Genomic DNA, 15250 nt, shown 5'->3' with positions numbered 1-15250 from the left:
CATAGACCCAGGTTCGATTCCTGTAGGGGTACTCGACAAGAATATGTTTCCCCCCTGTTCTATTATACAAAGATTTTTTCTTCACTATGCTTCCCAAACCCCTCCGACGAGAGGGTTTGTGATTTTCAACACTCAGCTGACATAGGATGATATATAAAAGTCATCATTTACTTTTGTCTGTTTATAGATCAGGTTGTACGTGGGGCAGCGACAGAACAGCTAATAACTTTGGTGAGAGAGTCGGACATTGCATGTGGTAAGCTACTAATTATATCATTCTATAATTTTATATCTTAAAACTTTGAGACAAGTTTTCTTTTATCGTTCTTGATTGTAAACAGGAACAAAAATTTATAACTAATTCTACTAATAATGTTCTTTGATTTCCCTTAGATAATTTAAAAGAAAAAATGTATGGATACCTGAAGGATTTTATGAATTAGTGCATTTGACATCATGTTTGTACACACCTAATTAGTCCCCCACTGGTACATGTGGGAGGGGGGCTATATTTTTCTTTTGTGTGTCTGTCCGTCCTTTTGCATAAAAGCATGTCCATGACTCCATCTCCAACACTACTTGTAACTGGAACTTCTTACATGGGCCAGAGTTTCACCTAGTTGAGACAGGGTGTCATGTACCGAAAGTAGGTCACTCTGAGCTATATTTTGACCTTTGACCTACTTCAAAGAAAACTCTTGTCTAGCTTATAATTAATTCACATCCAGTGGTAGATTGTAATTCTCCTGATGGCCTTGTTGTAATTTATCGTAATTGTATTTTGCATTACTGTATGTATTTATATTTGCAGAGAGTTCAGCAACATCGACTGTTAGCACTCCAGTTGCTACTCCTAGCACTCCAGTTGCTACTCCTAGCACTCCAGTTGCTACTCCTAGCACTTCTCCAGTTACTACCCCCTCACAGTCTAATGAGATCACTTTGTCACCGAAGATATGGAGTGAAACAGAGGCCAGACTTCTTCTAGACACTAGAATAGAAATGGACAGTCTATTCCAAGGTTCAACAAATCATAAAACTCTTTGGGGAAGAATAGCAGAAAGAATGTTGTTGAGAAATGTTCGTGTTTATGGAGACCAGTGTAACAATAAATTCAAGGCGACGAAAAGAGATTATCGGGCGACAAAAGATCACAATGAACAGAGCGGCAATGATAAGAAAAGATGTAGGTTTTACGACGAGTTTGACACGGTGTATGGCTGCAAAGCGGGAACAAGACCCACAAAGACCCTTGCTAGTTTTGGGTCAGAAGATGAACAGAGTCCTGTCACCATAAAGAGTAAGAAGAGGAAAGTCCGAACAACCCGACAATCTGCTCAAAGTCCAAACTCAGAATATCTGGAAAGGTGGGGGAAAAGGCAAGATGATAGAATGCAGACAATGAAAGCAATGCATGATGAGAAAGTCAAATTACTTGAAAGGTTTTTGGGTGTACTTGAAAACAAACATAACCAACCAAATTAGTGAGAGAAATTAGTTGGTACTCATTTAATAGCAGTCTAGCAGGAATACATATTTACACAGTTCACATAATTACTATTTTTTATATATTTTTTCATAAACTAGAGATGGGCTCTGTAGTATCAACCTATGCTTTAATGATTATGGCCCGGGGTGACTGGGCATATAGTGTTTGTCCTGTTTGTCTGCTAAGAGTTCGTATATATTGTACATTGTATGAGAATTTTCTGCAACAAGAGATATATTTTGATGCCTCTCACATCTTAAATGTGCTGTGTATACTATATGAATTGTTACTAGAAGGCTTTGATTTTATTACAGAGATATTTTGGATCTTCCAGAAGAAATTGTAGCTGAAATTCTGTCATATTTATCACCAGAGGATTGTTCTCGGTTAACCATGGTGAATAGACATTTCAGAAACAAGGAATCCTTTTGTATAACACAGCAATATCTGGAAGTCAACACATTAGTGGCTATGCAAAACTTTTTTTTGATATTTTTTTTTATTTTTGAAGGCATTTAATATACATTTATACATAAAAGACACTTTCATTCCAACTGACTCATCTCATTCATATTTGGTGACAGTATTATCCTCATCATTCTCCTCAGCTTCATATACATGTATCATCATCAGTCACCTCACATCCATACATCATCTATTATAGCATCAATATAATCATATCATCAAAATAAATCATCATCCTCATATATGTCATCATCATTGTTTTACAACAGTCTATTGCACATCCACACACCCTTTCACATACAAACATACGTACGTACCTAAATATATGCATACAAACATACATACATGCACATAACTGTGTACGTACACAGTTATGTGCATGTATGTATGCATACATACATACATACATACATACATACATACATACATACATACATACATACATACATACATACATACATACACAAAAAGACTAATATCCCCACCCCATACACACAAACACACACTTGCTCTAAATCCAATTTGTGTGTGTGGTGGGCAAATTTGTTGAATGATCTCTGTGGAAGGGTTACATTTTGTCATGACATAATTGATTCACTGCCAAGAAGTATGTTAGCAAATCATAGACAAGCTTACAGTTGGCCATGGCCATCTGGCTTGCACTCCTCTGTATTGGAAGAAAAAAATTAAGGCTAAATCCAGTGTCATAAAATGGCAACTTGTTAGATCACTTGTTTGTTTGCTACTTGTTAGTTGCAAAGCATTTTCTGAATTATTTGCAAATTATATAATTCTGATCTGTTCAATGATTAAGTTTACATTGTCCGTAGTTTTGTGTTCTGAAAGTGAAGAAAATATTTCACTATGCAAGAGTCACATATACATGTAACATTCTTATATTTTATTATCCCTTGTTATCATTTAATTTTATGTTTTATACCAACAACTTAAGTGAAGTATTTTTTCATTGTGCTAAATATGAGGTAAAATTTTACATGTTATATATGACCCGTTATAATAGAAAATAGTAAGATGTTACAAGTTGTATACGGCTCGTTATAATAGAAAATTAGTAAGATGTTACATGTTATATATGGCCAGTTTTAACATAACATTATGTCCCTGGTAGCACTTGTTATAACTAATTCACAAGTATAACTCAAAAGTTTATTCAGCCCTTACATAATTGTTATCTAATTCGCATTAATTGCAGGCACGTGTTCACGTTTGTTTCCAATACTTCTATATATTTCCTATATGGAGCGTACCATATACAGAGTTTTGATATAGATGCCAAGCGTTAATAAAAAAAATAAAATAAAATTACTATGGAAATATGAAAAAACAAGTGCAATCAATGATTGCGAAAGCTCATCGGCGGCAGCAATCACGCTATGCATACATTTTTTATGTATGTATAAGCATGTCATTTTGAAATTGTATGTCACATAATATCGCTCCTAGACCTCTAATGGATGTATAAACCAAATAAGAAGGGTGTGGACTTACAAGCTTTTCAAAACTAACCCCCAAAATCTTTAAAGTGGTTTTTTGTGTCAAAAAAGTAAGTCCACTAAATAGTAAAATGTCAAAATGCCATTTTTTTCTGCATAATTTGCCACAGCATCACTCCTGGATCTCTAATGAATGTATTAACCAAATAAGTAGGGTGATAGGTGTATAGTTTTGGACTCACCCCCAAAACGTTAAAGTGAGTTTTGGTGCAAAAAAAAAAGTTAAGGCCACAAAATGATAAAATGCGAAAAAAAAGCACAATTTTATTCTGCATGATATTGCCATAAAATCCCTCCTAGACCTCTAATGAATGTATAAACCAATTTTGAAGGGCGTGAGGTGTATACTTTTGGACTTACAAGCTTTCAAAAATCTTACTCCAAAAACTTTAAAGTGGGTTTTGGTGCCAAAAAAGTTAAGTCCACAAAATGGTAAAATGCGAAAAAATCACAATTTTTTCAGCATAATTTTGCTATAACATCATTCCTAGACCTCTAATGAATGTATAAACAAATTTAGAAGGGTATGAGGTGTATGCTTTTGGACTTACAAGCTTTCAAAAAACTTACTCCAAAACCTTCTTCAAAGGTTTTGGTGCTAAAAAAGTTAAGTCCAATAAAGTTTTGGTGTGGGACGCCGACGCGGACGCCGGGGTGACAGCATTAGCTCTCGGTTACTCGTAACCGGTGAGCTAACAAGTAAGTAGTACAAATAAAAAAACAAAAACAGATTTACTTCAATTCATTTACAAATATTAAAGCAATATCAGACTCAAGAACAAGAACTTGTTTATTTGTTCAAAAAAAAGGTCGGCTTATGACACAAGAAAAATTAAATAAAATTACTGTAAAAGTTCTGAGGAATTACGGCATTAGTTCCGAATCCTGAGACCAGTGTATCCTCGTATAGTGATTTTCATGTTCGTCAACTCTGTGGTTCTGTCTCGAAATTTACAGCTGGCTACAGATCAATGGAATGACAACACAGTTTATAAAGTTCAACATTTTATTATATGAAGTTTAGAAGTGATGAAACACGATGACTGAATATATACATAATGCTCACGTAACCTAGCCGTGTGTCCGGTCCATATCTCGTATGAAAAATATCCACCTCTGTCCCTCCCTGGGGAATAAATGTACCCAAAAATACAACGACTATAATTAACATGCCTACAACGGGAAAAGACCACCCGAAATAACAGCGGAATTTCTGACTATATCATGCCTATAATTGAGAGAAAAATACCACCCAACCCTGGATAATTTAGAAGTTTAAGTCCGAAATCTACTGCATACCTGACTCTGTGAAGGAGAAAGACGAGCCGGCCAGCTACATGTAAGCCTCTGCCAAACTGTCGTATTATACTAAAATTCCCAGCTATATAGCTATTTAATTGTATGCCTCGTAATACACGTGCAGTTTGTCCCAAGACTTACAGATAGACCGATACCTGAGCGTAGAGTAATGTACTGGTAAGGTGATTATAAATAAACACATACCCCGAACATTAGCCAATCAGAAACGTCGACAAATACAACCGGAAGGGTTCCCCAACGGAAATACCCCGTATTAACAATATGGACTGATGATCACAACACAACAACACGCACTCTGATTTACAGGATGTAAATATGGTATTATATACAACGGGTAAGTGTTCAAAACCCAAATCTTTTACATTACTATGGGAATATGAAAAAGAAGTAAATAGTAAAAATAAAAAAAGATTTACTTCAATTCGTTTACAAATATTAAAGCAATATCAGCATCAAGAACAAGAACTTGTTTATTTGTTCTAAAAATAAAGGTAGGCGTCGGCTTATGACACAAGAACTAACCAAGTGGCCGTGTTTTAAGAGTACATGCTAGAGTTATGCCCCTTCGAATAGGGCGCTTCGAAATTGTATAAAGAAATACGAGTCAAAACAACAAAACCCAAATCGTCGTTTATCAAGTCGACCAAGAACTTTTTCAAAGCCATTTTTAACATGATAATGCATTTATCTCGACATTTAAGGGAGTTTTTGGGTAGGTTTATGGTATTTTTGGTGGTTGTTGTGCGTTTTTGGGTAGTTTTGTGTCTTGAAATACCGAACAAGAAATCAAAAATCAAAATCGTAGTTTATCAAGTTGGCAAAAAACTTTTTAAAACCCATTTTTAATATGATAATGCGTTTATCTCAACATTTAAGAGTGTTTTTGGGTGGTTTTGGGGTAGTTGTTTTGGGGTGTTTTTGGGTAAATCGTCGTACCGCCGGTGTACTGTTGATGGCGAGTAAATCTTCAATAATGCTTATGACAAGAGCTGTGATAGCATTGGACGCCATATTTGTTTACTCGAGTTACACGACCCGGCGTATTCGATTCGAAATTAGGATTATACATAAATGCGCATGCGCACTTGTGTATCTCGCGTCACCGAATGGAATGCAGCCTCGTTTGAGGCAGTCTCGAGCGAAGACGAGAGTCTGGGGAATGGAATGCGAGACTACTATCCCGGGCCAGCTAGAAGCAGGAAGTGTAATGGCTAGGCCTAATGGCACTTGTCTATTATTCAGACGTTTTTTCTATAATTTATTTATCTCTAACAGGCGTCATCCACCATATTGTAGGTGAGTACACTGCAAAGTTCTCTTTAGACAACACGTGTATAAGCTATATTTCCAATCAAATCTATACCCCTTCAACTTTGAAATCGTGTCCCGCGGGAAAGGTCGCGCGCCTCCGGTAAAGGCAGCCAGGTTTGAAATATCGTTCCCTACACGACGAGATCTGACTAATTTCTCTCTCGCCGAAACAAATAACTGAAAGTTAGTTCAAAATACTTAATTCTTGAAATATCTACACAACCCATGTCAAAGGTCTTGATTCATTTAAAAATTACAAATGTATTTTCGAATTTGATTGGCTTGAGATACTTCGTTGAGTGAGGGTACCTAATTTCGTACACTTTTCACACATATTTGCATTTTTAGGTCATCTGACCCGAAGGGTCAGGATGACCTATAGTCATCGTGCTTCGTCCGTCGTTGTCTGCCTGCGCCGTGCGCCGTCTGTAAACTTTTCACATTTCAATCTTCTTCTCAAGTTCCACCAGTGGTATTGAGCTGAAACTTGCCTGAAATGATCCTAATATGATCCTGACCAAGTGTTGTTATTTTTCGGGTCAGTCCGAAATCCAAGATGGCCGCCATAGCCGCCATCTTGAAAAACACATTTTAAACTTCTTCTCAAGTTCCACCAGTGCTATTGAGCTGAAACTTGTCTGAAATGATCCTGATATGATCCCGACCAAGTGTTGTTATTTTTCGGGTTGATCTGAAATCCAAGATGGCTGCCATAGCCGCCATCTTGAAAAACACATTTTAAACTTCTTCTCAAGTTCCACCAGTGCTATTGGGCTTGAAATGGATGAGGATATCAAGGAAGGCGAGCCAAAATAGTGTTGTTATCTTTTCGGCTTTGTAAAAACTTTGAAGTGGCAGCAATGGTGGCCATTTTGTAACATGATTGCGCAATCATGGTTTTCCTGAACAATGCCTATTTTAAACTTCTTCTCAAATTCCCCCAGTGGGATTCAGCTGTAACTTAGCAGAAATGATCCTTAGATGGTCCTTACCAAGTGTTGTTATTTATCGGGTCGCCCAGAAATGCAAGATGGCCACCACGGCAACCATCTTGAAAAAACATTTTAAGCTTCTTCTCCAGTTCCACTGGTGCCATTGAGTTGGAAATTGGTGAGGATTTTAAGGAAGGAGGGCCAACAAAGTGTTAATATTTTTCCGCCTCGTAAAATCATTGACTTGGCATGCAGCCATGGCGGCCATTTGTAACATGATTGTGCAATCATGGTTTTCCTGAACAATGCCTATTTTAAACTTCTTCTCAAATTCCCCCAGTGGGATTCAGCTGTAACTTAGCAGAAATGATCCTTAGATGGTCCTTACCAAGTGTTGTTAGGTCATCTGACCCGATGGGTCAGGATGACCTATAGTCATCATGTTTCGTCCGTCGTCATGCGCCGTCCGCCGTGCGTAAACTTTTCACATTTCAAACTTCTTCTCAAGTTCCACCAGTGGGATTGAGCTGAAACTTGCCAAAAATGATGCTGGGATGGTCCCGACCAAGTGTTGTTATTTTTCGGGTCAGTCTGAAATCCAAGATGGCCGCCACAGCCGCCATTTTGAAAACACATTTGAAACTTCTTCTCGAGTTCCACCAGTGCTATTGAGCTGAAACTTGCCTGAAATGATCCTGAGATGATCTTGACCAAGTGTTGTTATTTTTCGGGTCAGTCTGAAATCCAAGATGGCCGCCATGGCAACCATCTTGAAAAACACATTTTAAACTTCTTCTCCTGTTCCACTGGTGCCATTGAGTTGGAAATTGGTGAGGATGTTAAGGAGGGAGAGCCAACAAAGTGTTGTTATTTTTCGGTTTCGTAAAAACATTGACATGGCCGCCACATCGGCCATTTTGTAACATGATTGCGCAATCATGGTTCTCCTGAACATCACCTATTTGAAACTTCTTCTCAAATTCCACCAGTGGGATTCAGTTCTTACTTACCAAAAATGATCCTGAGATGGTCTTGACCAAGTGTTGTTATTTTTCAGGTCAGTCAGAAATCCAAGATGGCCGCCATGGCAACCATCTTGAAAAACACATTTTAAACTTCTTCTCCAGTTCCACCGGTGCGATAGAGCTGGAAGTTGGTGAGGATGTTAAGGAGGGGGAGTCAACAAAGTGTTGTTATTTTTTGGCTTTGTAAAAACTTTGACATGGCAGCCATGTTGGCCATTTTGTAACATGATTGCGCAATCATGGTTCTTCTGAACAACACTTATTTGAAACTTCTTCTCAAATTCCGCCAATGGGATTCAGTTCTTACTTACCAAAAATGATCCTGAGATGGTCCTGACCAAGTGTTGTTATTTTTCAGGTCAGTCAGAAATCCAAGATGGCCGCCATGGCAACCATCTTGAAAAACACATTTTAAACTTCTTCTCCAGTTCCACTGGTGCGATAGAGCTGGAAACTGGTGAGGATGTTAAGGACGCAGAGCCAACAAAGTGTTGTTATTTTTTTGCCTCTGCCACGGCAGCGATTTTGTAACATGATTGCGCAATCATGGTTTTCCTGAACAACACCTATTTCAAACTTTTTTTCAAATTCCACCCGTGGGATTCAGCTCTTACTTACCAGAAATGATGCTGAGATAGTCGTGATCAAGTGTTATTTTTCGTGTTTATCCAAATTCCAAAATGGCCATCATGGCCAACAGTGCCACTATACCTGCTACAGAGAATACATACTACAATAGTATAATGTTCTTTAATTTAGAGTCAGATGACCGTTAAGACCCTTGGGCCTCTTGTTATTTATTGGGTCGGTCAGAAATCCAAGATGGCCACCATGGCAAACGGTGCCACTATATACTTGCTACGGAGAATACATACTGTACTACAATTACATAAGGTTTTTAATTTAGAGTCAGATGACCGTTAAGGCCCCTGGGCCTCTTGTTTAAAGATATTTCTTGTTTGGCATTTATAATCAATACTCGGGTAAAATATTGATAGCAGTACCTTTCAGACAAATTGATAAACAACTTGTTTTATTTTTATAATGATGCTAGTTCCAGAAACGGCTCTGGATTTTTTGAAAGGAAATAAATTTTGCCATTGGATTTGCTAATATTGGGCAATGTATAGGTGAAATACACAACATGTTCTTGGATTGTAAAAGTGCAAGGTAACCTGGGGTCCATTCCGGGTACAGTATACATTTTCAATGGAATCTTACATAACAACGTGTTTCAGTTTCGCTAAATATCCAATGCAGTACCTCACCAGCAAAACCTGTTTGGAAGTCAGAAATGTGTCTGCGGTCAAGCATGACGGTACCGGTGTTACAATAGGATTTACCAGAGTGTTGTCTCAATAGCCCTGGGCATATACTGCCAGGTGTGATTACCGTAGTCGCTTTATAAGAAGCCCTAGGTTTACAGGTTAAATAAATCTGAACGGAGATTTTATGTCACAAGTTTGGACATGTACCTTAACGACCGCTGTTCAAATATCACCGGTCGTTAGTCACATTAGACAGGTAGTCGCTATACAAAGGGTCGTTATATAGTAAAATCTCACGGGGGAATATTAAAATCAGTCGTTATAGGCAGGCAGTCGTTATATGCAGGGGGTCGTTAGAGCAGGTTTGACTGTATATGCATTTTATATGGGACGAGATGTCTCTATGTAAACAATGTGACATAAACATGTATTACAATGTAAATTTGTATTTCATTTGTAAGAATTATATTTTAACTTTGTAATTTTATTGATTACAGTCAATCTTTCCTCCACGTAATTTTATTGATTACAGTCAATCTTTCCTCCACGAATGAATTGGAGTTTGTCATGTGCTGCATTTGGAGTTTGGTATCTACAGCTGTAATTTCCATGTTACATAAAACAAGTAGTTTCATTAATTTGCACTTTTTTTTGCACAGGTTTTTAGTGTGCTGTTCCGGATATGTTGCTCCAGAATCTAGTATCGCTGTAATATGAAGCCATATATTCAAATGTGCAGAGAGAAACAAAAGAACAGTAAGTATTTGTTTGCATCTTCGGCCCCGAATAGGGAAATTATCTGAATAGTTTGTGTCGCTTGTAGATTTATTAGGTCATCTGGGTCAGGATGACCTATAGTCATCATGCTTCGTCCGTCGTCGTCCGCCGTGCGTAAACTTTTCACATTTCAAACTTCTTCTCAAGTTCCACCAGTGAGATTGAGCTGAAACTTGCCTGAAATGATCCTGAGATGGTCCTGACCAAGTGTTGTTATTTTTCGGGTCGGTCCGAAATCCAAGATGGCCGCCATTTTGAAAACACATTTTAAACTTCTTCTCATGTTCCACCAGTGCTATTGAGATGAAACTTGCCTGAAATGATCCTAATATGATCCTGACCAAGTGTTGTTATTTTTCGGGTCGGTCTGAAATCCAAGATGGCTGCCATAGCCGCCATCTTGAAAAACACATTTTAAACTTCTTCTCAAGTTCCACCAGTGCTATTGAGCTGAAACTTGCCTCAAATGGTCCTGACCAAGTGTTGTTATATTTCGGGTCCGTCCAAAATCCAAGATGGCCGCCATTTTGAAAACACATTTCAAGCTTCTTTTCAAGTTCCACCAGTGCTATTGAGCTGAAACTTGCCAGAAACGATCCTGATATGATCCCGATCAAGTGTTGTTATTTTTCGGGTCGGTCCGAAATCCAAGATGGCCGCCATAGCCGCCACTTGAAAAACACATTTTCAACTTCTTCTCCAGTTCCACCAGTGCTATTGAGCTGAAACTTGCCTGAAACGATCCTGAGATGGTCCTGACCAAGTGTTGTTATTTTCCGGGTCGGTCTGAAATCCAAGATGGCTGCCATAGCCGGCATTTTAAAAACACATTTTAAACTTCTTCTCATGTTCAACCAGTGCTATTGAGCTGAAACTTGCCAGAAACGATCCTGATATGATCCCAACCAAGTGTTGTTATTTTTTGGGTCAGTCCGAAATCAAAGATGGCCGCCATAGCCGCCATCTTGAAAAAACACATTTTAAACTTCTTCTCCAGTTCCATTGGTGCCATTGAGCTGGAAATGGGTGAGGTTGTCAAGGAAGGAGGGCCAACAAAGTGTTGTTATTTTTTAGCTTCGTAAAAACTTTGACATGGCAGCCACAGCAGCCATTTTGTAACATGATTGTGCAATCATGGTTCTTCCTTTACAACACCTATTTCAAACTTCTTCTCAAGTTCCACCAGGGAGATTCAGCTCTAAACTACCTGAAATGATTCTTTGATGGTCCCGACCAAGTGTTGTTATTTTTCGGATCGGTCCAAAATCCAAGATGGCCATGACATCCAACTTGAAAAACACACTTTGAACTTCTCCAGTTCCACTGTTGCTGTTGATCTGGATATTAGTGAGGATGTTAAGTAAGGGGGGGTCAATAAAGTGTTGTTATTTTTCGGCCTCGTAAAAACTTTGACATGGCAGCCATGGCCGCCATTTTGTATCATTATTGTGCAATCATAGTTTTCCTGAACAACACCTATTTCAAACTTCGTCTCAAGTTCCTCTATTTGGATTCAGCTCTAACTTACCTGAAATGATCCTGAGATGGTCCTGTCCAAGTGTTGTTATTTTTTGGCTCTGTCTGAAATCCAAGACGGCTGCCAATTGAGAGCCTGCCATGGCAAACAGTGCCACCATGCTTGCTACTGAGGATGTATATGCCACGAAAGTACATGAGTCAGATTTCCATCAAGGCCCATGGGCCTCTTGTTTTTATTGGGAGACTATAAGCAGGTTTATCTTGACTGAAGATAGTATAATTGTAATTGTTGTATCACATGTGAACATTTGTTTAAACTGTTATTAACTTGGTGTGTACATGTTTTTTCAGATGACATAACAACATGCTTACAGTGTAATAATCCAAAAGATGGCTGAAGAAGCTAGTGTGAGTTGTGTTATATTATCTTTGAAGGGGGGTGGGGGTATATTCGGTATTTATATGGAAGTAAAATATAGTATGGTTTGATTGAATAGAGCTTCATCCAGGGAAGTGGACACTAATGGGGACTTAACACTAGTTAGTAGAGGTGTAAGTATGCATCTACTTATCACGATGCATACATGCCATATTTTTGGGAGACCAATAAGGGAGATTGATGATTATTTTAATCTTGAGAAAAACTATTGAATATTGTAAACAAAAATGGCGGCGGCAAAAATACCGGAGGGAATTACAAAATACGGGAATTTGGGCTCTCCTCCCGGGAGGAAATAAATGACTTGAAAATAAGGGAGATTTTGTCTCACGCCGGGAGGTATGGCATGTATGATAACTCCTGTTATGTATGCAGACATTCAGCGTACAATGTGTCTGTCAAAAGTATATATTGTTCAAAACTGTAAAACTTCTTACATTGTAGAGATGAAACACACACACATATATATATATAAACACGCACACATTTATGCTGACAATGTTATTATAATACAGTATGTATATGATCCTTTGACAGGCGGCTCATAATACAAAAAACACAATATAAATCATCATAATTATAATTGTATAGCTCTAATTTTTCGTTGAAAGAACTTTGTTTGTGTTTGGTATTTCCATTGTTCATTTAATTCATACCCAAAAGTTGTAACTATGACTAGGTGCTGTCATGAATTCAACATATCAACAATTATATGTGTTCTTGTTATTTCTGTTTCTAATTGAATTACATGTATACTTAAGTGCACAGATTACGTCTTAAATGTAAAAATACATTGTAAATGTTAAATAAAAATTTAACCTGTCATGTTAAACAATTTTAATAGAACCATGTGAATAACAATACTATTTTATTACACAATCGTATAATTGACAGTTGTTTGTAGATCAGTATAATAATTAGTCTTTGATAATGCAATTCAATAGATAATACTGAAGGAGTTGGGAAAGGGAGAATACTGAACTGAAGTTGTTTGGAAAGAGAGTTTGTTTGGGAAGGGAGAATACTGAGGGAGTTAGGGAAGAGAGAATATTTAGGGAGTTGGGAAGGGAGAATACTGAGAGAGTTTGGAAAAAGAGAACATTTAGGAGTTGGAAACGGGAGAATACTGAGGGAGTTGGAGAAGGGAAAATATTTAAGTAGTTTGGAAAAGGAGAATACTTAGGGAGGTTTGGGAGAGATAATACTGAGGGAGTTGGAGAAGAGAAAATGTTTAGGGAGTTAAGGAAGGGGAAATACCGTAGGGGTCGGGGCAGGGGAATATTTTGGGAGTCGGGGAATGGAGAATACTGAGGGAGTTGGGGAAGGGAGAATACTGAGGGAGTTCGGAAAGAACAAAACTGAGGGAGTTGGGAAAGGGAGAATATTTAGGGGATAGGGGAAGGGGGAATATTTAGGGAGTTTGGGAAGGATATACTGTGGGAGTATAGGGAAGGGAGAATATTTAGGGAGTTCAGGATGGGAGAATATTTAGGGAGTTTAGGATGGGAGAATATTTAGGGGTTAGGGGAAGGGAGAATATTTAGGGGAAAGGGAATATATTAAGGGAGTTAGGAGAAGGGAGAATACTGTGGGAGTAGGGGAAGGGAGAATATTTAGGGAGTTCAGGATGGGAGAATATTTAGGGGTTAGGGAAGGGAGAATATTTAGGGAGTTTAGGAAGGGAGAATATTTAGAGAGTTGGGGAAGGGAGAATACTGTTGGAGTTGGGGAAGGGAGAATATTGAGGGAGAAGGGAAAGGGAAAATATTAAGGAGGTAAGGGGGGGGGGGGGGGGATATTTAGGGAGTTGGGAAGGGAGAATATTTAGGGAGTTGGGGAAGGGAGAATTCTGAGGGAGTTGGGGAGGGGAAAATATATAGGGAGTTAGGGAAGGGAGAATATTTAGGGAGTTGGGGAAGGGAGAATACCGAGGGAGTTGGGGAAGGGAGAATATTTAGGGAGTTGGGGAGGGTAGAATATGTAGGGAGTTGGGGAAGGGAGAATTCTGAGGGAGTTGCAGAAGGGAGAATATTTAGGGAGTTTGGGAAGGGAGAATATTTAGGGAGTTCAGGATGTGAAAATATTTAGGGGTTAGGGAAAGGGAGAATATTTAGGGAGTTTAGGAAGGGAGAATATTTAGGGAGTTTAGGAAGGGAGAATATTTAGGGAGTTGTGGAAGGGAGAATATTTAGAGAGTTGGGGAAGGGAGAATATTTAGGGAGTTGGGGAAGGGAGAATATTTAGGGAGTTGGGGAAGGGCGCCTCTCTTCAGGGGAGTTGGGGAGGCCGGGAGATCCTGTTGGAGTTAGGGAGGAAGGGAGAATCTTTAGGGCGTGGGGCCGGGCTAGACTCTTTAGAGAGTTGGGGAAGGGAGAATACTGTTGGAGTTGGGAAAGGGAGAATATTGAGGGAGAAGGGAAAGGACAAATATTAAGGGGGTAAGGGGTGGGGGAGTTGGGGAAGGGAGAATATTTAGGGAATTGGGGAAGGGAGAATACCGAGGGAGTTGGGGAAGGGAGAATATTTAGGGAGTTGGGGAAGGGACAATATGTAGTAAGTTTGGGAAGGGAGAATTCTGAGGGAGTTGGGGAGGGGAAAATATGTAGGGAGTTAGGGAAGGGAGAATATTGAGGGAGTTGGGGAAGGGAGAATATTTAGGGAGTTGTGGAAGGGAGAATACTGAGGAGTTGCAGAAGGGAGAATATTTAGGGAGTTTGGGATGGGAGAATTCTGAGGGAGTTGCAGAAGGGAGAATATTTAGGGAGTTTGGGAAGGGAGAATATTGAGGGAGAAGGGAAAGGGAAAATATTAAGGGGGTAAAGGGGGAAGGGAGAATATTTAGGGAGTTGGGGAAGGGAGAATACTGAGGAGTTGGGGAAGGGAGAATATTTAGGGAGTTTGGGAAGGTAGAATATTGAGGGAGAAGGGAAAGGGAAAATATTAAGGGGGTAAGGGGGGGGGGGGGGAGAATATTTAGGGAGTTGGGGTAGGGAGAATATTTAGGAAATTGGGGAAGGGAGAATACCGAGGGAGTTGGGGAAGGGAGAATATTTAGGGATGTTGGGGAAGGGAGTTTGGGAAGGGAGAATTCTGAGGGAGTTGGGGAGGGGAAAATATGTAGTGATTTGGGGAAGGGAGAATATTTAGGGAGTTGGGGAAGGGAGAATACTGAGGGAGTTGGGGAGGGGAAAATATGTAGGGAGTTAGGGAAGGGAGAATATTTAGGGAGTT

General features: G+C 39.1%; 1 protein-coding gene across 1 annotated transcript in view; it reads left to right on the top strand.

Moving 5' to 3' along the window:
- Positions 1 to 11718: 11718 nt before the first annotated feature.
- The window catches only part of LOC117343099, an 83164-nt gene continuing 79632 nt past the window's right edge, over positions 11719 to 15250 (top strand). The window contains exon 1 of the mRNA XM_033905412.1: positions 11719 to 11769. Coding sequence (XP_033761303.1) covers positions 11719 to 11769 — 51 coding nt within the window. The remainder of the gene's footprint in view (positions 11770 to 15250) is intronic.

Source organism: Pecten maximus, chromosome 2 (assembly GCF_902652985.1).
Source record: "Pecten maximus chromosome 2, xPecMax1.1, whole genome shotgun sequence".
NCBI classification, from domain to species: Eukaryota; Metazoa; Mollusca; class Bivalvia; order Pectinida; family Pectinidae; genus Pecten; species Pecten maximus.
This window is presented reverse-complemented; position numbering and strand designations above follow the sequence as displayed.